This window comes from Gracilinanus agilis, chromosome 4 (assembly GCF_016433145.1).
Source record: "Gracilinanus agilis isolate LMUSP501 chromosome 4, AgileGrace, whole genome shotgun sequence".
NCBI classification, from domain to species: Eukaryota; Metazoa; Chordata; class Mammalia; order Didelphimorphia; family Didelphidae; genus Gracilinanus; species Gracilinanus agilis.
The window spans coordinates 210598155-210623416 of NC_058133.1; the positions used below are offsets into that span (position 1 = coordinate 210598155).

Genomic DNA, 25262 nt, shown 5'->3' on the forward strand with positions numbered 1-25262 from the left:
CTTCCTTCCTTCCTTCCTTCCTTCCTTCCTTCCTTCCTTCCTTCCTTCCTTCCTTCCTTCCTTCTTTCTTCCCTCCCTTCCTCCCTCCCTCCTTTCTTTTATTATTTTTTCCAGATTACATGTTGATACAATTTTTTAAAACAAACCCTTACCTTCCATCTTAGAATCAATACTGTATATTGGTTCCAAGGCAGAAGAGCAATTAGGGCTAAGCAATGGGGGTTACATGATTTGCCCTGACTCATACAGCCAGAAATCGTCTGAAGCCTTTTCTCCCCAGGCTTGGCCACCAAGTTGCCCCAATGCAATTTAAAAAAAAATTTAACCCTTACCTTCCATCTTGGAGTCAATACTGTGTAGTGGCTCCAAGGCAAAAGAATGGTAAGGGTAGGCAATAGGGGTCAAGTGACTTGCCCAGGGTCACACAGCTGGAAAGTGTCTGAGACCAGTGCAATTTTAATATTTGTTTTCTAACATTTTGCAATCCATGTTCTCTTTCTCCCTCCTACCTCTTCCACCTCCCTAAATTATTCTTGCTATTTAGGTGCTAAACTCAATTGTTCCTGCTTAATGAGGGAGTACAGTCAGTGTCCTCCAATTTGGACACCCTTCTTAGGAGTTCAGGATTTTTTCCCCTAGGAAACTACAAAGGATCCCAACACCTGACTCCTCATTCCAGGAAGCTGAGCATTTGCCTTTGGGTGGGGTGAGATTTAACTCAAAAGAACCCTATTATCCGTCACCTCCAGGTTGGGTGTCCTAAAAAGGGTTGTAGAGCATGGAGTCAGGCTTGTTGGAGAGGGGGAAGCTGGGCTGTTTGAGTTTTCTCCAGATTGGTCAGCAGGGGTCTGTCTGCAGGGCCCCTCTTGTCTTACCCCCTGTCCTGTGACCTCAAAGGACCTGGACCTTCTCTTCCTCTTCTTCACCTCTAGTGAATCCTCTCGTTTCTTAGCCAGGCTCTTCTTCTGGCCCCGGAGCCAGAGCCCTGGGGTATCTCCATGGCGCCTGGCCACCCGCGATGGGGTCTCCCCAGTGCTGCTGGACAGGTTGTCTTCACTGACAGTGTGCTGTAGCATGGGGCTTGGAGGGCGCTTGCAGGCAGGTAGTGGCGGCGGGGGACCGTCATCTGCCTCACTCAAGGAGTGCAGGGACAGACTGCTCTGCTCAGTCATTGGCGCCAGCAGTTGGTGCCTTTCTGGGCCCAGTGCCCGTGACCTCCGCCTGGCTGCTTTCACAACAATGTTCTTGGTACTGGACAGGATCTCCTTCCTTTCTACAGGGGAGGAGGGACAGAGGAAGGGGAAGAACCCAAAAATCAAACCTCAAGCCCATATTTGATTAACTCAGTGGAGAAGGAGACTGTGAGTCAGGAACTATCTATTTTAAATTCTTGTTTCCAACCCAAATTGCTCAAAATCAAATTCTCAGGAGCCTCTCTGGCCTCAGTATTACCATTTGTAGAATGTGGACAATAATGTGGACAACTCTCCCACCTGCGATTTCTCTAGAGCGAGGTTCCTTTTTTGTCCCATGTACCCCTTTAGTAGACTGGTGAAGCTCATGGATCCCTTCTCGTAATGTTTTTCAAGGCACAAAATAAAATTCATGGGTTGCAGAAGAGGCTATATTGAAACGTAGTTGTTAAAAATATTAAGAAAACAAATTCCATTTTCCTGGGATCTATCCACAAACTTCTTAGGGTCTATGGACTCCAGCTTAAAGTTCTCTGCTCTGATGAGACTAGAGCTAGGTAAGGGCTGTGAACTTGATGGGAGAAAAGAGCCCAAAGAATCCAAGGCAAACTGAGTGATCTGGATTGGTAGTTACCTTTGTGAGACACAGGGATCTCTGGGATGTTCTCACTACTGTCTGGGGAGGAGTTGATGCGACTGCTGTCCTGGGGTGGGTCCTATAGGTAAGGAGGAGGAAAAGAAGGAATCAAGAGAACTTTTCAAGTACCCCTGACTCTAAGTCCTCATTTTGATGCCAAGCTGTAAGTGCTTTGGGACTCACCTCCTGGGTAACCATGCCATTGATCTGGATGGGTGGTGGTGTTAACACAGCTGAGCTCTTCATTTGCCAGGCTCGGGGATGAGGACTGGGCTTAAACACCTTGTTAACTTCACTGTGGTTAGGAGAAGTGAAGATGCAGATATGAGTTATCCCTGCCCACATTCAGAAAAGAGTTTTGGGGAGGTGGAGAGGGGGAGAAAAGGGCACCTGGATGACTCAGTGGATAGAGCACCAGACTTGGAATCAGGAGGACTTGGGTTAAAATCTGACTTCAGACACTTCTTAACTGTGTGACCCTGGGCAAGTCACTTAACCCCCTTTGCTTAGCCCTTCTGTCTTAGAGTTGTTAACTAACATAGAAAGTAAGGGTTTTAAAGAAAGAAGAAAGCCATAGGTTCTCATCCCTTAGTGCCCCAAGGTCAAGGAATACTGAACACCTATCAGGGGAGAGGTTGGAAAGCCAACTGAGGATAAAATTCAGGAAGGTTCACCTCCCCATCCCATGCTTTTTCTGCCCTTCAGTGCAAGTCAATCCAAGGCCTCCCCTGAACCCTAATTCATTCAAATTCAGTTTCCCTTGGATTTATCCACACACTCCTTAGGGGTCCATGAACCCCAGGTTGAGAATCTCTGCTCTTATAAGACTGGAGATGGGTAAGGGCCACCTAGTGTTGGCCACATCAGGGCCAGAAGTCCCATGGGTTTTGGGTACAGACTCCTCAGGGCTGGAATCTCCAACCTCACCTTTCCAGGTCTCCCACACTGAGAGGTGGGAGTGTGTTCTTTCGCCATTCCTTCTGAGGCACCAGCTGGGGTTCAGAGCCCAGAGTCTTCACACTCTCCTGGTCTGAATCCAGGGCCAGGGTGTTCTCTCCAGGGCCTGGGGGAATTCTGGGCAATGAACTCTCCTGGGTGGTTAGGGGAGAGACACAAAATGAGGGGATCTGGCTCAGGGAAAGATGTAGTAGGAGTTGACTAGCAGCTTTAAAAATATGCATGCCAAGTTTTCTTTTGAGTGGTCTCTTCCTAGAGTAATGGGGCACATGCCCAGGGTCCTATAATAATAATGATGATGATGATGATAATGATGATGATAGCTTGCAATTACATAGCACTTTAGAGTACATAAAGTACATCACACATATTAACTCACTTAGTAATGTATTTGCCAAACTGTAAAATGTTACATATATGTTATTGTTGTTATATTACTGCAGGATGATAAGCACATGTTCTACTACTCATCCCTCCTGTCTCAATGTGTACTTTGCTGGGGTGGGGGAGTGGGGAGATCCCTGAAGTGAGCTGAGCTATTGGGCACTCTGCCTGGTGACCTGACCCCTGACCTGTTGGTCAGGCACTGACCTTGCACCTTGCATCTCAACTGAAGACAGCTTAAAACAACTCCCCTCATCTCTGATTCTGGGGTGATTGACCAGAGGATGGAAAAGGTTCCCTAGCTCTGGGTACCAAATGAAGGAGGGGGGATGGGAAACCTATTTGAAAGGATATTTGGGCTATAGTTAGCTGGATCTTCTTTTAGGTGACCTATAATTTGTTCCTTAAGGTGTCAAATAGCCCATCTCCTCATATCCCCTCAGGGCACCTGACTGGTTACCCAAAACATTCTTTCCCCTACCCCAAGATGCTCTCACTTACCTGCAGGGCCCTGGAGGCTGCCCGGTCCATAATAGTAATTCGATCCAAATTTCCCTCTTCCAGTTCCCGCTGGTAGAGCCCATAGAGCTGCTCCAGGTGGTGAGGGACAGACAGGTGGTAATCTGCCAGGGAAGGGTTCTCTTAGCACCTCAAAATCCAGCCTCCACCCCTTGGTTCTCAGGGAGAAAGTATAGGAAGAGGTTTAGCCACCCTAGAAATACTGCTTCAATCCTGGACCGTGGATTCAAGAACTAGAACCATCAGAATGGAGGGAGGCTTGAGAGAATAGGGTCAAGAGCTAGTGGCTGTGATATGGGGAGGGAGCCTGAGAACCAGGGATCCAGGGAGTGCTTGTGGCTTCAGGATTTGGAGTTGGGGGAAAGGAGATGTGTAAGTAGCCTGTAATATCGGTTAAGGATCATACCATCTATAATCTGCCGCTGGCCCTGGATGATCTCATCACAGAGGCTTCGGTGTTGTTCCAGGCGACGCATGGCCTCCCGACGGTGGTAGAGTGCACCATCTCGGAGCAGAGCATGGGACTGCATCTCAGTATTCTCCATCTCTAGCTCATGGACTCGGCACAGTAAGCTCAGGATTTCCCTCTGCTCCTGAGAACCAATGTGCCGTGGTAGCATCTCTTCTAGTCTCCGACCCTGGGTTCTCAGATCCCGACAACGTTGTTCCAGTTCTACCTAAGGGACCAAGGGCCAGGGGTGGGGGGAAGGTGGAGTCAAAAAAGGGGACAACTCTCCCAAAGGTACCCATCCTTCTCTTTTTATCCTTAAGCAAACTCTTTGGGCATCCATTCCGCTATACTATTGCTCCCCATTTCAGGTGAAACAAAGGCTGTATTGGGATTTTAGGGTTAGGAACAGGACTGGCCTCTCAAGGACCACCCCAGGCCATACATTCTTTAGGCCAGTAACATTGAAGCTCCACCAGGGACCATCCTATAGATAAACTCTGGGGACAATGCTGCCCATATCACAGAGTAAGGCCTAGAACTGATCTCTTTTGGCTGGGCCCCAGAGGAACTGCCCTTAGACTTCCTCCCTCATTCCCCCAGGTCTCTGACCACCTTCTGCTTTCGGAGTTTCTTCTGCTCTCCAACCAGGGTAGCAATACTTTCTCGTGCAGAAGTCACCTCTGGAGGCTCCAGGATGTCTGGCTGGTCATCACCCGTGTCTGAATCCTTCTCACTGTCATCCTTACTATATGATTCCTTCCGTTGTTCCTCCTGCCACTTGAGAGTGCGGCGAGATTTCTCCTGCTCCCAGCTGGGACAGGTCCCCCACCCCCCAAAGGGAGATACAGGCTATGAGAGCATGGACAGATGGACATAGCCCCCAGATTACCCCTTCCTAGGAGATACAGGCTATGAGAGCATGGATAGATGGACATAGCCCCTGGACCACACCTTCCCAGGAGATACAGGCTATGAGAACATGGATAGATGGAGATAGCACAGTTGGCCCACTAGAGATATGGAGAGTCATTCTGAGGGGTAGGGTGTGGGGAAGGGTGTTGAGAATCAGGAGGGACAAAGGTCAGTGAGGTGTAACATGAGCTAGAATACCCTATTGGCACCATTCTGGTTAGGAACTGGGTAGCTGCTTACTCAGCAATAGTGAGAAGATGTCGGGAAGTATCGATTTGAATCTCCATGGAGTGGTTTTCCAATGCCAGCAGGAGCCTTCGGACATCCATCTGGTCCTGAAAGGCACTGAGGAGCTGCCCCCGCAGCTGCCCCATCTCCAGCTGCTCAAACTGGGAGCTATGGAGCTGGACCTCAGCTGCCCCAAAGTCAAGGAAGAAGGAATGGGAATCAGCAGTGCCCCAAAAGAGCTCCTCTCTCTCATTACACACCTGGAGTCTCCTCTTCTCTTTTTAAGCTACAACCCCTTTCCAATCTGCTTCATAAGTCACACCTCCAAGAAGCTTTTATTTTTTTTTCTTTAAAAACAAAAACAAGATTCCTTGAGGCAGAATCAAGATGTCAGTTTAGGAGTACCAAAAGCTAAGATCTCTCTGATAATCCTTCCATACAAATCTTTAAAATGTACTTCAAAGAAAACAGAAATCCAAAATCAAAAACAAAAAGTAGTGGGACTCTCCTGCTGAGTACAACTTGAAAGGTAGGCACAGAGAGTCTATTTTCATGGGATAAGGGAGAGACAGGCTGGCTTGAATGTGCTAAAACCTGAGATAAGACTGGGCTGTCTGTGTGAGCCCAGGACAGAGGTCGCAACCCCAAGGAAACACCTCTGATGTACCAAGGGAGGTCCAGGGCTCTGACAATGGCTGGCAGGGAAGAACTTGGGGGAAAGAGGGCATTGGGTGGGGTACCCTCAGTCCCTCTGGTTACTATGAAGAATTTGCCCCAGGGCAGGCTAGCACAGCATGTTAGCTCAACCAGTTGAATCCAGTATACCAGCAGAAGATTGAGAAAAGAAAAGATTCAGCCACAGGACATAACAGCTCAAACACTCTGGTTCAGTAAAATAACAGAGGGGCAAGTTTATAGTCCAAAGGGCAGGAAAAATAAACAAAAAAGTAAATAAAATGATTAAACAAGAGAAAGAAAAGAAAGTTACAATTGAAAGCTTCTTTGGAGGTAAGTACCAAAAAATTGAACCAATGGAAGAGGATGGGATCCAAGGAACCTCTAAAAATCCAGGGAATTGGACACAGTCTCTGGAAGGGTTCAAAAAGGAATTTAAAAATCAAATAAGGGGGCAGCTGGGTAGCTCAGTGGATTGAGAGCCAGGCCTAGAGACGGGAGATCCTAGGTTCAAATACGGCCTCAGACACTTCCCAGCTGTGTGACCCTGGGCAAGTCACTTGACTCCCATTGCCTACCCTTACCACTCTTCTGCCTTGGAGCCAATACACAGTATTGACTCCAAGATGGAAGGTAACAGTTTAAAAAAAAAAAAAGAATTATTGGACTACCTGAAAGTCATGACCAAAAAAAAAAAGCCTACACATTATGCTACAGGAAATTATTCAAGAAAACTGTCCTGATATTCTTGAACAAGAGTGTAAAATAGAGATTGAAAGATTCCATAGATCACCTCCTGCATTAAATCTCCAAATGACATTGTTATAAACAAGTTCAAGAACTTCCAGGTCAAGAAATTGCTAGAAAGAAACAATTCAGATATCATAGAGCCCCAGTCAAGATTTCACATGATCTGGCAGCATCCACACTGAAGGACCAGAAAGCGCAGAATATGATATTACAGAAGGCAAGGGAACTGGGTCTACAACCAAAAATCAACTACCCAGCAAAACTGACTATATTTCTTTCAGAGTAAAGTATGATCATTTAATAAAATAGAAGATTTACAACCATTCCTGAGAAAAAGATCAGACTTAAACAGAAAATCTGATACCCAAATACAGAATTCAAGATAAGTTTAAAAAAGGTAAATAAGACAGAGAAAAAATTTGAGGTTTTCAATAAGGTCAAATGGAATGTGTTCCTATATGGAAAGAAAAGATAATATCTATGACTTTTAAAACCTGTTATCTTTATCATAGTAGCTAGAAGTATACACAGAGGGTGTGGTAGTAAGCTGTTTATGATGATACGTCAAAAAATATAAAAAGCTAGGGGTGAAAAAGAGGATAATACTAAGAGGAATGGGAAAAGAGGTGAAATATATCACATAAAAAAGCATGCAGGGGAACAGAGGATGCAGGGAGAGGGGAGGGGAGAAGATCAATATGATGGAAAGGAGAAAGAGATTGGCAACAGGTAATGCTTAAACCTTACTCTCATTGGAATTGGCGCAGAAAGGGAAAAACAGTCAGATCCTTTGGGTCTCTTGCCCTACAGAGAAGTAGAAAGGTATTAAGAAATGGGGTGGTTGGGAGGTGAGTAATACAAGAGCGGGAGAGATTGGGGTAATTCAAAAGGCCCTATAGTAAGAGGGGAATAAGAAGGAAGGTGGTGGAAAGGGGAGTAATATAAGGGAAGGGGAGGGGGAGACTGACAAAAAGCAAAACACTGGAGAGGATGGTAAGAGTGAAAGGAGAAAGGTTAGGATTAAAGGAGTAAGTCAAAATGGTGGGGAATACACAGATGGTAATCATAACTGAATGTGAATGGGATGAACTCACCCATAAAATGAAAGCAGATAGCAGAATGGATTAAAAACCAGAATCCTACCATATGCTGTCTGCTAGAAACACACTTGAGGCAAGTAAACACACATAGGGGAATGGTAAGAGGCTGGTGAGACAAAGAAGGCAGGAGTAGCAACCATGATCTCACACAAAACTAAAGTAAAAATAGATTTGATTAAAAGAGATAAGGAGGGGCAGCTGGGTAGCTCAGTGGAGTGAGAGTCAGGCCTAGAGACAGGAGGTCCTAGGTTCAAACCCAGCCTCAGCCACTTCCCAGCTGTGTGACCCTGGGCAAGTCACTTGACCCCCATTGCCCACCCTTACCAATCTTCCACCTATGAGACAATACACCGAAGTACAAGGGTTTAAAAAAAAAATAAAAAAAAAAGAGATAAGGAAGGTAATTACATCTTGATAAAAGGCAGTATAAATAATGAAGAAATATCAATACTCAGCATGCATGTGCCAAATGGTATAGCATCCAGATTTTAAAAGGAGAAACTAAAGGAGCTTAAGGAAAAAACAGACAGTAAAATTATACTGGTGGGGAGCCTCAACCTTCCCCTATCAGAGCTAGATAAATCAAACCAAAAAATAAGTAAGAAGTAAGAGAAATGAATGAAATGTTAGAAAAATCAGAGTTAATAAATACCTGAAGAAAACTGAATATGTATAAAAAGGAATATATCTTCTTTTCAGCAGCACATGGTACATATACAAGGATTGACCATGTACTGGGGCATAAAAACATCATAAACAAATGTAGTAAAGCAGAAATAATAATGCAATTTTTTCAGATCATAATGTGATAAAAATCATAAGGGCTCACGGAGAGGCAAATTTAAAATTAATTGGAATCTAATTCTTCAAAACTGGTGGGTCAAAAAACAAATCATAGAAAAAATTGCTGATTTCATCAAAGAGAATGACAATGAGGAGACAACATATCAAAATCTATAGATAAAGCCAAAGCAGCACTCAGGGGAAAATTTATATCCCTGAATGCCTGTATCAACAAAATAGATCAATGAACTGGGCATGCAACTTAAAAAGCTAGAAAGAGAACAAATCAAAAATCCCCAGATTAAAAACTAAATTGGAAATCCTAAAAAAATCAAAGGAGAAATTAATAAAATTGAAATTAAAAGAACTATTGAACTAATAAATAAGACTAGGTACTTTGAAAAAACAAATAAAATAAATTAAATACTGGTTAATCAAAAAAAGAAAGAGAATCGAATTAACAGTGTCAAAGATGAAAAGTGTGATCTCAGCTCTGATGAGAGGAAATTAAGGAAATTATTAATGCTATTTTGCCCAATTACAGGACAGTGTGAGAATCTAGGTGAAATGGATGAATATTTACAAAAATATAAATTGCCTAGATTAAAAAAAGAGGAAATAGAATACTTAAATAATCCCATCTCAGAAAAAAAGAAATTGAACTCATCATCAAGGAACTCCCTAAGAAAAAATCTCCAGGGCTACATGGATTCACAAGTGAATTCTTATCAAACATTTAAAGAATAACTAATCCCGATACTATACAAACTATTTGACAAAATCAGCAAAGAAGGAATCTTACCAAATTATTCTGATGACACAAATATGGTATTGATCCCCAAGCCAGGAAGACTAAAAATGGAGAAATAAAACTACAGAACAATCTCTTTAATGAACATAGATGCAAAAATCTTAAATACAATACTAACAAAGAGACTGCAGCAAGTTATCACAAGGATTATTCACTATGACCAAGTGAGATTTATACCAGGAATGCAAGACTTGTTTAATATTAGGAAAGCTAACAGCATAATTGACCATATCAATTACCAAAACCAACAGAAATCACATGATTATCTCAATAGAGGCAGAAAAAGTCTTTGACAAAATATAATACCCATTCCTATTGAAAACACTAGAAAGTATAAGAATAGATGGGCCTTTCCTCAAACTAATAAAACAGTATTTATTTAAAACCATCAGCAAATATAATCTGCAATGGGGACAAGTTAGAAGCTTTCCCAATAAGATCAGGAGTCAAGCAAGGATGTCCATTACCACCTCTATTATTTAATATTGTACTAGAAACACAAGTAGTAGCAATTAGAGAAGAAAAAGAAAGAAGGGATTAAAGTAGGCAATGAGGAAACTAAACTATCACTTTTTGTGGATTATATAGTGGTATATTTAAAGAATTCTAGAAAATTAACTAAAAAGCTAGTGGAAATAATAACTTTAGCAAAGTTGCAGGATACGAAATAAACTTGCCAAAATCATCAGCATTTCTATATATTTCCAACAAAACTCAGCAGCAAGAGTTAGAAAGAGAAACTCCATTTAAAATCACTCTAGATGATATAAAATATTTGAGAATCTATTTGCCAAGACAAACACAAGGATTACATGAGCACAAATGCAAAACACTTTTCATACAATTAAAACTAGATCTAAATAATTGAGAAAATATTAATTTCTCATGGGTAGGATGGGCTAATAAACTAAAAATGACAATCCTACCTAAATTAATTAACTTATTCAATGCCATACCTATCAAACTACTAAGAAACTTTTTTTTATAGAATTAGAAAAAACTATAACAAAGTTCATCTGGAAGGACAAAAGATCAAGAATATCAAGGGAAAAAATGTGAAGGATGGAGGCCTAGCAGTACTAGATCTTAAATTGTACTATAAAGCAGTGAACATCAAAACAATCTGGCACTGGCTAAGAGGCAGAAGGGTGGATCAGTGAATAGACCAGGGATAAATGACCTCAGTAAGTTAGTGTTTGATAAACCCAAAGATCCCAGCATTTAGGACAAGAACTCATTATTTGACAAAAGTTGCTGGGAAAACTGGAAAACAGTATGGGAAAAATTAGGTTTAGATCAGCATCTCACATCCTATATCAAGATAAATTCAAAATGGATAAATGACTTAAATAAAAAGAATGAAATCATAAATAAATTAGGAGAACATAGAATAGTATACCTGTCAGTTTTATGGGAAAGGAAGGAATTTAAGACCAAACAAGAGATAGAGAATAATTTAAGATGTAAAATGAATAATTTTGATGATATTAAATTTCAAAGTTTTTGTACAAACAAAACCAATGCAACCAAAATTAGAAAGGAAGCAACACAGTGGGAAACAATTTTTATAACAAAACTCTCTGACAAAGATCTAATTTCCCAAATATACAAGGTACTAAGTCAAATTTACAAAAACTCAATCTATTCCCCAGTTGACAAATGGTGAAAGGATATGAATAGGCAGCTTTCAGATGAAGAAATCAAAACTATCAATAATCACAGGAAAAAGTGTTCTAAATCCCTCCTGATTAGGGAAATGCAAATCAAAACAGTTCTGAGGTATCACCTAATAGACTGGCCAATATGACAAGGAAAATAATAAATATTGGAAGGGATGTGGCAAAATTGGGACACTATTGCATTTTTGGTGGAGTTGTGAACTGATCCAATCATTCTGGAAGGCAATTTGGAATTATGCCCTTTGAGCTAGCTATACCACCACTGGGTTTGTACTCCAAAGAGATAATGAAAAATATTTGTACAAAAATATTAAGAGCCACACTTTTTGTGGTGGCAAAACATGAGGGGGTGTCCATCAATTGGGAAATGGCTGAACAAATTGTGTTATATGACGGTGATGGAATACTATTGTGCTATAAGGAATGATGAACTGCTTGATTTCTATACAAAATGGAAAGACCTCCATGAACTGATGTGGAGTAGAAATGAGTAGAACCAGGAGAACATTGTACACAGAAACTGAAACATTGTGGGAGGATCCAATGTAATGGACTTTGCTATTAATAGCAATGCAATGATCCAGGAAAATCTTGAAGGGCTTATGAGAAAGAATCTTATCCACATCCAGAGGGAGAATGATGGGAGTAGAAATGCAGAAGGAAAACATATGATTTGGTTCTATGGGTATATATTTTGGGGTTTTGGTTTTAAAAGATCACTCTATTACAAATATGAATAGTATGGAAATTGGTTTTGAGCAATAATACATGTATAACCCAGTGGAATTGCTTATCAGCTCCAGGATGGAGAAGAGAAGAGGTGAGGGAAAGAACATGAATCATGTAACCATAGAAAAATATTCTAAAAAATAATAATACATTAAAAAAATCATCTCCCCCCTCCTCCAAATAACCCTTACCTTCTGTCTTAGAATCAATACCAAGTATTGGTTCCACTGAAGCTAGACAATAATTGGTTTATTTTAATTTAATTTATTTATTTTTTAAAAACCATTACCTTCCATCTTAGAATCAATACTGAGTATTGGTTCTTGGCAGAAGGGTGTTAAGGACTAGGCAATGGGGGTTAAGTGACTTGCCCAGGGTCACACAGCTAGGAAGTGTCTGATGTCATATTTGAACCCAGGACCTTCCGTCTCTGGGTCTGACTCTCAATCCACTGAGCCACCCATCTGCCCCCTGAAGCTAGGCAATTGGGGTAAAATGACTTGCCCAGGGTCACACAGGAAATATCTGAGGCCAGATTTGAACCTAGGACCTCCCATCTCCAGTTCTCCATCCATCGAGCTACCTACGTGCTCCCAAGAAGCCTTTCTTAACTAATACCACTTCCACAGTCTTCCAGTTTCCAGCTTCTCTATCTCTACAGTAATATTCCAGTAGTCTCATGTGGAGGGCAAGCTAGGTGGCACATTAAGCTTGGAATCAAGAAGACTCATCTTCATGAGTTCAAATCTGGCCTCAGATATTTTATAGCTGTGTGAGCCTGGGCAAGTAACTTAAACCAACCCTGTTTGTCTCAGTTTCCTCATTTGTAAAGTGAGCTGGAGAAGGAAATGGCAAACCACTCCAGGATTTTTGCTAAGAAAATTCCAATAGGGGTCATGAAGAGTTGGATACGATTGAACAAGAAGTTCCATATGCATCTTTGATTAGCTCTAATTGATTATATCTTTGTGTCTCTGTGGTTTGTGGATGGTGTATTTCTGAAATATAGTGTCTACTTTCTCCTTCCTCATGATGCCAGGCAGTATAACATAAAAGAAAGATCAATGGGTCAGGACTCAGAGAATGGGGATTTGGACATTGGCTTTGCTACCTGGCTCTGTATGATCTTGACAAGTCATCTCCTCTCTTTGGTCTCTAGATTCCTTATCTGTAAAATGAGAGAGTTAGATCTTTCTTCAAGGTAGAAGTCACAAGTTCAAATCCCAATTCAATCATTTCTCAGCCCCAGCTCTAGTTCAAGTTTTTGTCCTAGGTACCAGTTACCAGTTATGGGTCAGAGGGGGAAAAGACCTCAGAGGCATACTACTACTACTACTACTACTACTAATAATAATAATAAAGTGGATCTGTATATCATGCTTACTATGAGTCAGGCACCATGCTAAATACTTTAGAATTATAATCTCATTTAATTCTCACAATAAGCGTAGGGGGTAGGTGGCATTATAATCTTTTTTTTTATAGATGAGGAAATCGAGGTAGAGATTAAGTGACTTGCCCAAAGTCACATAACTAGTAAGAGTCTAAAGTCAAATTTGAATTCAGGTCTTCTTGACTCTAGGCCCTCTAGTCCAACTTGTACCAGAACAGAGATCCCTTTATCAACAGTACCAACTAGTGGTTATCCTATGAAACTCCTCCAATAATAGGGAACCCAGTGATTCGACTTTTGCCAGCTCTGAAGAGAGAGTCAAGGGGAGGAAAAGAAAATGAATCATGTAAACATGGAGAAATATTTAAAAAATAAAAAAGAGAGAGACAACCATGAGATGTCAGGCCTCCATGCCAGGAAGAGTTCAAGTCAAACCTTTGACACATGCTGGCTGAGAGATTCTGGGCAAATTGCTCAGCCAATCAGTGCTCTAGGTGACTCTCTAGTTGGCCTGCATTGGTAGAGGGAGGTTCCTCATCTGGAAATTGCTTTGTTGTTTAGTCTTGGCAAAGATATTAGGGGGGGACAGCTGTGTAGCTCAGTGGATTGAGAGTCAGGCCTGGAGACAGAAGGTCCTGGGTTCAAATCTGATCTCAGGCACTTCCCAGCTGTGTGACCCTGGGCAAGTCACTTGACCCCCATTGCCCACCCTTACCACTCTTCCACCTATAAGTCAATACACAGAAGTTAAGGGTTTAAAATAATTTTTTTAAAACGATACTAGGGTATTTTTTTCCTCCAACTCATTTTACAGATGAGGAAACTGAGGCAAAGTTAAATGACTTGCCCAGATTCACATTGTTAGTAAATGTTGGAGGCCAGATTTGAACTCGGGAAGATGAGTGGTCCTGACTTCAGACCCTAGCACTTGATAGATTCTGTGCCACCGAGCTGCCCATAGGGAGTTCTCTACATCACTGAAATCACAGGTCTAGCCTCTCTCTGTTGGCCAATCATCAAGCCCAAATCTGGGATTTCTGCAATTCTTTTTTTTTTTTAAACCTTTACCTTCCACCTTAGAATCAATATTGTGTATTGGTTCCAAGGCAGAAGTGGAGTAAGGGCTAGGCAATGGGAGCTAATTAAGTAATTTGCTCAGGGTCATATAGTTAGGAAGTGTTTGATGCCAGATTTGAACCCAGGATCTCCCACCTCTAGGCCTGGCTCTCTATCTACTGAGCCACCTGGATACCTCTTATATGCAATTTCTTTTTTTTTTTAATTTTAAACCCTTAACTTCTGTATATTGACTTATAGGTGGAAGATTGGTAAGGGTGGGCAATGGGGGTCAAGTGACTTGCCCAGGGTCACACAGCTGGGAAGTGTCTGAGGCCGGATTTGAACCTAGGACCTCCTGTCTCTAGGCCTGGCTCTCCCAGCTGTCCCCTTATATGCAATTTCTAATTCCACTGCTCCTTACTGTTGCCTTTGGGGCCAATCATTTCAAATTTAATCCCTTTTCTATGAGGCAACACATCAATGGCTGAATGGAACTGTCATGTTCCTTTTAAGCCTTCTCTTCTTCAGACTAAATAGTTGTGGTTTCCTTTTTAAAAAATTTTTATTTTAAGTGTAAAAGGGAGTGGAAATTTTCTTTATTATTCTCAGCCCTTAGCCCAATGCCTGCCATATATTGGTTGTGCAATATATTCTTTTGACTTGGCTGGTTGACTTTAATGATCCTCATGGGCCATGATCTTTGGCACCCTTCCCATTCTGGTTACCTTTCTCTAGAACACATGCCCTCTGCAGCATTTTCCAGATTTGGTTTGACCACAGATGTGGGAGTCCCTGTCCTGAACTCAGGGCTTCTATAGCCCAAGACCAGGCAAGATTTGTGGTTATCCTTTACAAAGCAATTTACACATACTATCCCATTTGATAATAGGCGCAAAAGCTTTGCCATGTTATCATTGTTATTGTTACTCCTAATATTTAGAACACCCACTTTGTCCCTTTCCAACCCCCTAGATGGTTGGGAACCTGTCCCAATGGGTGCTTTCCCTGGGAGAGGCAGTTGGGAGACTTTAACTCATATTAAGTTTGGAGTCCACACTTTGAAAAATTCCCATCTTTTTTTCATAGGAATTGCCCCATCCCATCCACATGCAGGTGATTTTCTACACCCCTGTTGGTGAACCTATGGCAGGTGCTGGAGGGTGCTGCTCCCTTCCCCCTCTCCATCACACCTGAGGGTATTTCTCTCATTGTCTGTCCCTCTGCTCAGCAGCCCAATGGAAGCACTTCCTCCCTCCCCTGACTGGGGCAAGGGGGCAGCTCACATGTGACATGAGGATGCAGTTTGGACACTTGGTCTCTAAAAGGTTCACCATCACTGCCTGAGGGCATTGATGAGATCCTTATTAAATCTCATTAGAGGTTGACTCACTTCCTCTCTTTTCAAACTCCTTTGGAATTCTGCCTCCACCATCATCTAAAGCTGACCCTACCAGTTTTGTGGCATCAATTCGCAGCATATCTTAGCCTTCATCCAAGTGTGACCTCTTAAGGTTGTAAATCATTTAACTACTCAGGATCCATAAAATGAAGGGGTTGAGCTAAATGATCTGTAACTTCCTTCCATTCTACCTTTGACAGTTCAGGATTCTTAATACCTGAGCAGGGGCCATGCCTTAGCTCTTGTGGAAAATTAATTTTGAATTGTGATATTCTGTGAAATTATTTTTCCCTTTGGTCTCTCCACGCCCCCTCTCCCTTTCAGGGTCAGACTGAAATAGTCTGATTCCCAGCTGATGGCTATTCCTAGTCTTCAACCCACCCCACATCTCACTAGGCTATCAGATTGGGTTGGGACATTTTGTCTTTTTTTTTTTTAATCCTTACCCTCCATCTTAGAATCAATACTAAATATTGGTTCCAAGGCAGAAGAGAAGTAAAGGCTAGGCAATGGGGGATAAGTGATTTGCTCAGGGTAAGACAGCTAGGAAGTGTCTGAGGCCAGATTTAAACTCAGGACCTTCTTGGCAAAGATACTGGAGTGGTTTGCCATTTCCTGCTCCAGCTCATCTTACAGATGAGGAAACTAAGGCAAACAGGGTTGAGTGATTTGCTCAGGGTCCCAGACTGAGATTGGATTTAAACTCAGGTCTTCCTTGACTCTAGGTGATTAAAGGGAACCAAAAAGCTACATCACCAGTCATCTCTCTAGGTACTCACCTTGGATCTGGTGAATGTCTCCCTGCTCCAGGGGCCCTCGGCTCTGGCTGTGCCCACTCTGCCCTTCGATCTTGCACTTGAGGCGTTGAATCTCACTGCGCAGGTCAGAGATGATGCTGGTATACTGAGCGATGTGGTATGAGACATTTAACAGGTTCTGTTTCACCTGGGTGTGGCAGGAGGAGAAATAAGAGTCAAGAGGTGACAAGAGGATCAGAATCATCTTTTTTTCTTTCCTTTTTTGTCCTCCATAGTCAGTCACCAAGCCCTGCTGATTCATTCTTTTTTTTTTTTAAACCCTTACCTTCTGTCTTAAATTTAATACAAGGTATTGGTTCCAAGATAGAAGAGCAGTGAGATCTAGGCAATAGGGGCTTAAGTGACTTGCCCAGGGTCGCACAAGCTAGAAGTGTCTAAGGTCAGATTTGAACTTTGGATCTCCTGTCCCTGAGCCTGGCTCTCTATCCACTGAGCCATCTAGCTGCCCCCTAATGCATTCTTTCTATTGACTCTTGAATTTCACCGGGATTGTAGTACTGGACTTGGGCGTCAGAAGACCCATGTTCAAATCCTGACCCTGATCTTTACGTGCTGAATGACCCTGAGTAAGTGATTTAAAGTCTCTGAGCTGTGACTTCTTCATTTGTAAAATAATAATACTAATAATAGTAGCTACCATTTATATGTTACAAAGCACTTCACATGTTATTTCCCCTATTGATCTTCAACCTCCTTGAGGGCAAGGATTGTGCCTTATATACTTAAAAAAAATCCTCCTTACCTTCTGTCTTAGTGGTAAAGGTTGGGCAATTGGGGTTAAGGGACTGAATTGCCCAGGATCACCTAGCTAGGAAGTGTCTGAGGTCAGATTTGAATCCATAACCTCCCTTCTCTAGGTCTGGCTCTCAATCCAGCCTCTAGCTGTCCTCACAAATTTATTTTTTCAGTGGTTCATTCATGTCTAATTCTCTGTGATCCCATTTAGGAATCTTCTTGACAAATGGAGTGATTTGCCATTCCCTTCTCTAGCCCCAGCTCATTCTACAGATGAGGAAACCAAGGCAAACAAGGTTAAAGGACTTGCTCAGGGTCACACAGATAATGGGTGTCTGAGGTTGGATTTGAACTCAGGAAGATGAGTCTTCCTGGCTTAGGCCATCACTCTATCCACTATGCCCCCTAGCAGCCCCATCTGTGCTTTAGTACTGTGAATGACGTTGGCAGCTGTGTGGACGACTGATTAAAGAGACGAGAGAATGGATACGGGGCAGCAAATCAGAAAACTTTTGTTAATGGCCTAGGAGAGAGGTGATAAACACCTAGATTAGCGGTGATACCACTAGGCAGAAAGAGAAGAACATGAAAGATTAAAGGAGGTAAAGTCAGCAAGCAAGACTTGGCAACTGTTTGGATATTGGTGAAGGATGTCTGCATATGTGTGAAGGCAAGTAAAGAATCAAGGATGCCTCCTAGGTTGTGAACTTGAATCACTTTAAGAATGATGGTGCCAGGAGCAGAAGGGTAGCTCAATAGATAGAGAGCCAAACCTAGAAATGGAAGGTCCTGGGTTCAAATCTGGCCTCAGATACTTCCTAGCTGTATGACCCTGGGCAAGTCACTTAACCCCCATTGCCTAGCCCTTATCGCTCTTCTGGTTTGGAACTTATATTTAGTATTAGTTCTAAGATAGAAGAGAAGGATGAAGGAAAAAAAAGAATGGTGATGCCATAATGAGAATTAGGAAAGTAAGAAGAAGGGTTTGGGTTTGGGGGAAAGAGAATGTATTCTGTTCCGTTTATATTGAGTTTGAGATGCAGATAGGACGTCCAGGTGGAGATGTCAAATAGGGAGCTGGAGATGCAAGACTGAGAGCTGGAAATATAGAAGTAGCGATCATGTGGCCAGAGATGATGTTTGATTCCAAGATGAGATCACCAGGAGGGAGAGGATGGAGAGAGAAGAGACACCCTAGAGCAAGCTCCATACGCTTTAAATATCTGCTGAAGGAAGGAAAGATGAGAGGGAGGAGAAAGAGGAAGGGTCTGTGGGAGGGGAAGAGTGAGAAGGGGAAGAGGAAGGCAAGGGCTTTCGGTGGTGGATGGAAGCAGCGATCACTAACTTCTGGGCGGCATCCGTGGAGTTTGGCCGAAGGAGTGGAGGAGAATGAGATCAGGTCCAGGGATTAGAGATGGTGCTAAAGAGAAGGAGGCTGATGCTAGGGATGTTCAGCAAGAAGAGGAGAGGCCAGGCAGGTCAATGGGCAGGACAAATAACCAGGAACATGCCCTTGGTAATGGTCAAGTGGCCGTAGCTCACCCTGGTCTTGATATTCTTGGCCCGGCCAGCATAAGTGAGGGTGTTTCGGGACTCCTCAAACGCACTGCTTGCAGGGCTGATGTGGGCAATCATCACTGTCCTACTGTTGCCCCCAAGGGAATCCTACATTGGGGGTGAAGGAGAGGATCTGGTTAGTTGGTCAACCATTACGTCTTATTGTATCTTGCCAGATGTGAGCAAACACAGATTATGCCTTGGTTTCTTCACTGTGGGAGTCTCAACCCCTACCGTTCCCAATCACACATCTTCATACGTACATTAAGCTTAATTCTCTTCCAAGCTTTAAAATCAACTCTTTTGCTATAGGAGCAGCTGCTAGATCAGCTCTACTCTTTGACCTTTTGACTCCTCTGGCCATTACCTCCTTCCTCCTTTCTTCCTCCCTCTTCTTGTCCATATATATATATATATATATATATTTTTAAACCCTTACCTTGTGCCTTAGAATCGATACTATGTAAGGTGATGTAAGGGCTAGGCGAAAGAGGTTAAATGACTTGCCCAGGGTCACACAGTTAGGAAGTGTCTGAGGTCAAATTTGAATCCATGACCTTCAGTCTCCAGACCTGATTCTCAATCCACTGAGCTAGTCAGCTGCCCCCTCTTGTCCAAATTCTTAAATGAGAATTTATTTTTTAATGGCTAAAGGAGTGTCCTTTGTAGAAAGTCGAATGTTAAGTAAAAAAAACAAAAAACAACCACCTTACAACTCTTCCACTTTGGACCTTTGTTTCCCTACCTGTAGAATGGGAAATTTGGACCAGGTAGTCTCTAACATCCCTTTCAGTTCTGAATTCTATGATTTTGTGAATATCTTTTCTGGGCTATAAGATATACCATTGGCCTTAGGGATAGGAAATGGACATGAGATTTTTGGGGGGTATAAGGAATTTCTGATAAAAAAAAAAACACCTCTTAGAATGTAGGGTAGCACCTTTTTTGCAACCTTTAGTCTTAGTGAATTGTCTAGAGCAGTGGTTCCCAAACTTTTTTGGCCTACTACCCCCTTTTCAGAAAAAATATTACTTAGCCCCCTGGAAATTAATTTTTATTTAAATTTTAATAGCAATTATTAGGAAAGATAAATGTACCTGTGGCCATCACTGCCCTCCTGGATTGCTGCAGTACCCACCAGGGGGCGGTGGTGCCCACTCTGGGAATCACCGGTCTACAGCATTGAGTGGTCAAATAGTTTGCCCTGGGTCATACAGCCAGTGATGGTGAGAGGTGGGACTTGAACCCAGATCTTCCTGGCTCTGAGGTTATCTCTCTGAACCCTATGTCATACTGCCCCTTTGCTGTTCTCCTTGTAACTTTTAAAAGGTACCGCAAAAATCCCTTGTGTATTTATGAATGAGCAAACCAATGACAACGACAGCAATGGGATTCCAAATGTCCTTTGATGAAACACAGCATCTTGGGTACCCTGGGCTCCTGACCCTCCAGCTCCCTGCTGCTCATACCCCATCTCGCTTCTGCTGGTACCTTGAGGAGTCGGGTGAGTTTGCTGTCTCTGTAGTTAATATACTTATTATTCCCCTTGTCGCTGAGAGCATTGATGCAGTTGCCCAAGGCCAGCAGGGACCGGTTGATGTGGGCACCTTCTTTCATGCGCTGCCCTCGGTTCTGCGTCTGAAGGTCAAGGAGACAAGAGTTGGCAGGGGTGTGGTGGAGGTGCTGAGCCTCCAGGGCATGGCCAAGAGCTCTGCTGGGCAGAGAAGGTTGGCTCTATGACAAAGCATTTGATATTTCCATGAATACACTGTCCAACCATAGATGAATCCTTTCAGTTCCTTGAACCTCAGTTTCCTTGGCGGTAACACAGGGGATATTAGTCTCTATGCTCCCAGCCTTATGCTCCCAGGTTGTCATAAATATAAAAATGATATAAACAGATAAAAAAGAACTTTTAAAATGTAAATGGGAGGTCTTAGAGGAAGCTATATTATAATGGGGATTACAATACATAATATATATTTTATTGAGTCATTTTTCAGTAGTGTCCAATTCTTTGTGCCCCATTTGGGTTTTTTTTGGCAAAGATACTAGAGTGATTGGTCATTTCTTTCTCCAGCTCATTTTATAGATGATGAAACGGAGGCAAACAGGGTTAAGTGACTTGCCCAGGGTCACACAGCTGATAAGTATCTGAGACCAGATTTGAATTCAGATAGAGGAGTCCTCCTGACTCCAAGCCTGCCCCTGTAATATAATATATGGTGGGGATTACAATGAGAAGAGCCTTTTGACCTCAGAACACCTTTGGCTCTTCCAGTTTTGATAGCTGAGTGACTTTAGCCAAGATACTTAACCTCAACCATAAAATGGGCATAATATTTGCCCTACTTGCCTCATAGGGTTATTGTAATAAGTCAATGAGATAATGTACGTCAAGCTTTTGATAATCCTTAAAGTGTTATGCAAACCTAAGTTATTATCATAGCATCATAGATTTAGTTAGCAGGGACCGTCGAGGCCAATGAGTCCAACTCCCTTATTTTATAGATGAGGAGACTGAGGAATAGAAAGCTTAAGTGACCTGCTCAGGGATTTGATGATCTCTGAGGTGGGATTCAATGCCTATGTAACTATACCATGTTGCCTCTGTATGTCGGTACTTCAAGTTATTGTGATTTCATTAGGGCCACTCTTCCTTTCACCAACACTGACTAAAGCCTCAGGAACTGCAACTACAGGAACTTCTGGGGCCACATATGGCGTACCATTATGGTAGAAACAGCCTAAGATTTAGTGTCTGAAGACTTGGATGTGGACGCTGGTTCTGCTGTTTGGACAGTTAGGTGGTGCAGTGTATAGAGTACTGGACCTGGAGTCAGGAAGACTCATCTTCTTGAGTTCAAATCTGGCTTCATATACTACCTGTGTGACTCTGGACAAGTCACTTAATCCTGTTTGCCTCAGTTTCCTCATCTGTAAAATGAGCTGGAGAAGGAGATGACAAACCACTCTAGTATCTTTGCCAAGAAATCCCAAATGAGGTCACAAAGAATTGGATGTGACTGAAAACAACTGAGCAACAAGGGCAGCTATGTGGTAAAGTGTATGAAGTGCCAGGTCTAGAGTCAGGAAGATGAGCCTTACACTCTGTGTGACGCTGAGCAAGTCATTTTACCCTGTTTGCCTCCATTTTCATCTGTTAAAATGAGCAGAAGAAGGAAATGGCAAACCACTCTAGTGTCTTTGTGAAGAAGACAGCCAATGGGGTCACAGAGTCAAACAGGACAGGAAAACAACCAAACATCAAAAATAATCTGCTGTGTGTGACCTAGGACGAGTCGACCTCATTTTATTTCTGTGTCAAATAAGAGGAATGGACTGGACTATGTCTAAGGTCTTTTCTGGCTTCTTTGAGACTGCAGCAAAATGGCTTTGGGCTTTGGCTAGGATGGTGTCTAGATGTCACACATCCTGGAACTGGATCTATTCCCAAAGCAATTTTAGCTTGGTAAGACCAGTCAGACCCTGTGTAATGCTCGGGAACTCAGGGTCACCTCCACCCCCAAGGAGGCATCAGAGGAAGATATTAGATGAAATTAGAAAGTTTTTGTTATTCAATTATTTTCAGATGTATCTGGCTCTTCATGACCCCGTTTGGGATTTTCTTGGCCAAGGTACTAGAGTGGTTTGCCATTTCATTCTCCAGCTTATTTGACAGATGAGGAAACTGAGGCAAAGAGGGTTAAGTGACTTGCCCAGGGTCATACATCTAATAAATGTCTTGGGCAGTATATGAATTCAAATAATTTTGATTTCAAGTCCAGAGCTCTATCCACTATATCTACCACCTACTGGCCTTTAAAATGCCATGTTTTTTTTAAACCCTTACTTTTTGTCCTAGTAACAACCCTAAGACTGAAGGGCAAGGGCTAGGCAAATAGGGCTAAATGATGTGTCCAGGATCACACAGCTAGGAAGGGTCTCCAGACAGATTTCAACCCAGCTCCTCCCAATTCCAGACCTGGCACTCTATCCATTGAGCCACCTGACTGCCCCTCTTTCTTAAGTTTTTGGGAATTAGTGTTATGACCAGGCAATTTTAGGGAACAATTCATTTTGTGAAAATGGTCTAATTTCGGTAGAGTTTATTGGTTAGGTTTTCTGGGATATTTTGAGGTTGATACTTATAGTATTGGAATTTGTCATCTACTAGTCCAAGAACTTCTGATCATTTTTGTTGTTGCTGTTCAGTTGTGTCTGACTCTTTGTGACCCCCCATTGGGGTTGTTTTTTGTTTTTGATTCAAAGATATTTTATTTTCCCAATTACATGTAATAATTTCCAACATACATTTTCCATCTGGGGTTTTCCCAGCAAAGATACTAGAATGGTTTGCCATTTCCTTTTCCAGATCATTTTTACAGATGAGGAAACTTAGGCAAACAGGGTTAAGTGACTCATCTAAGGTCACACAGTTAGTAAGGTCACATCTGAACTCAGGAAAATGAGTCTTCCTGACTCTAGATCCAGAGGTCTATCCTCTGTGCCATCTGGCTGCCTCTGATCAGTTTAGGCACCAGGCAAGTATCCAGTCGATGCTATACATTTAGCTTGTTATATAGTCTCTACCACCTCCCTACGTGATTGCCATTTATAACTCAGGCCAGGCTCTATAAGTGTGACCTTTTTGTAGTTTTGGGTGGCAATGACCTGCTCCTGAGTTATCATCATAATCTCCCCTGTTTCCATAAACAAATCTGGGTGACTCAGCCATTTGTTCAACTTCTTTTCTGTTGACATATTGTTGGCTGAGTTCATGTCAATGTCCATTCTTAAGATAATTAATGAACAGTTATTATTGATCATCACAAAAACATGTGCCCCAAAGTCCCACAGAATAAAAAACAACTTCTTCTCATTGAATATGCTGCCCAAAAACATAGCAACATTTATACCATCTCTGCCAATTAACTCAAAGCCTTTGTCTCAATACCACAATCAAGGTTTATCCAAGATCTGTCATGGTGTAGAACAGACCCAAGAATAGTCAGGACACTAAAGCATTGGATAGCCACATGGAAAATTGTTATTAATTTAAAACACTTTATCACCATGATCATGTCCAAAACAATTCATATAAAACATGGCATTGTTTTAAGGAGACTTAAATGGGCAAGAGCAAGGCAAACAGTCTTTTGTTCAGTGACTTAAACCCTTTATGGTCCTACCTAATTTTCAGTCTGTTATCATCTCTTCTAAATAATACAGATGTCATTTTAATGTTAATGGTTTAATAATATCACACTAATAATATAATGATTAGAAAATAATAAAATACAACTAATAGTAATTAAAGAGAATTGTAGCTGTGTGAGTAGATAACATTAAACCTATATGAAGACGAAGAAATGAAGATATTAAGAGAAAATATTTTGACAGTATTATAGTCTGAAGTCCTTTTTTCACCTGAATTAAAATATAAGAAAAACTTCTCAGTCTTGAACTTTCTCTCTCTCTTCTTCTGTCTCTCTGTCTCTGTTTCTCTCTCTCTCTTAATCCTTATCTTCTGGTTTAGAATCAATTCTGTGTATTGGTTCCAAGGCAGAAGAACAGCAAGGGCTAGGCAATTGGGGTTAAATGACTTATCCAGAGTCACACAACTAGGAAGTGTCTAAGGTTTGATTTGAACCCAGGACCTCCAATCTCTAGAGCTGGCTCTCTATCCACTGAGCCACTTAGCTGCCCCAACCCACATATTATTTATTTAAGTATTTTTCCATGGTTACATGCTTCGTGTTCTTTCCCTCCCCTCTCCCAGAGCTGACAAGCAATTCCACTGGGTTATACATGCAAGATCACTCGATATCTATTTCCATATTATTCATTTTTGTAATAATCTTTCCAAAACTAAAATCCCAAATCATATACCCATATAAACAAGAGCTAAATCATATGCTTTTCTTTCATGTTTCTGCTCCCACAGTTCTTTCTCTCAATGTGGATGGCATTCTTTCTTATAAGTCCCTCGGGATTATTCTGTATCATTGTATTGCTGTCAGTAGCAAAGTCGATTACATATGATGTTTCAGTCTCTGTGTACAATGTTCTCCTGGTTCTGCTCATTTCACTCCGCATCATTTCAACCCACATACTCTTTAAGAAGGTCTCTAAGTATCTTGGAGAACACAATTAGTAAACTACTGGAACTGGACCATTATCACAGATATCAAAATGTTGCTCACAATTGCTTAGACAAAAAGTTGGTCCACAAAAATTTAAGATCAACTTTAAAAATAGATGTCATCATACCAATTAGAAACTTACCAAGCTACAAGAAATGAGAAAGCTGTCAAAATAAAGAGATCTAGTGGAGGAGATTAGGAGAGAAAATGAAGTCATAGCATCCCCCCTCCTGGCTGCTATTAGAATTGTGCCAAGGATACTTTTAGGGAGCCTATAGAGCAAAGGTTTCCAGGGGCCACTTCATGACATGTGTTCAGTGGCTAGGTGGCACAGTAGATACAGTGCC

The 25262-nt window shown here is 41.9% G+C and overlaps 1 protein-coding gene across 1 annotated transcript in view; it reads right to left on the minus strand.

Moving 5' to 3' along the window:
* Positions 1 to 25262, minus strand: part of KIF19 (kinesin family member 19) — a 174703-nt gene that overhangs the window by 3137 nt on the left and 146304 nt on the right. The window contains exons 13-23 of the mRNA XM_044675151.1: positions 20261 to 20407; positions 18755 to 18877; positions 16439 to 16604; positions 5294 to 5468; positions 4754 to 4952; positions 4097 to 4367; positions 3673 to 3794; positions 2758 to 2921; positions 2014 to 2125; positions 1828 to 1909; positions 876 to 1273 (exon numbers count right to left, since the gene is read on the minus strand). Of these exons, the coding sequence (XP_044531086.1) occupies positions 876 to 1273; positions 1828 to 1909; positions 2014 to 2125; positions 2758 to 2921; positions 3673 to 3794; positions 4097 to 4367; positions 4754 to 4952; positions 5294 to 5468; positions 16439 to 16604; positions 18755 to 18877; positions 20261 to 20407 (1959 nt within the window). The remainder of the gene's footprint in view (positions 1 to 875; positions 1274 to 1827; positions 1910 to 2013; positions 2126 to 2757; positions 2922 to 3672; positions 3795 to 4096; positions 4368 to 4753; positions 4953 to 5293; positions 5469 to 16438; positions 16605 to 18754; positions 18878 to 20260; positions 20408 to 25262) is intronic.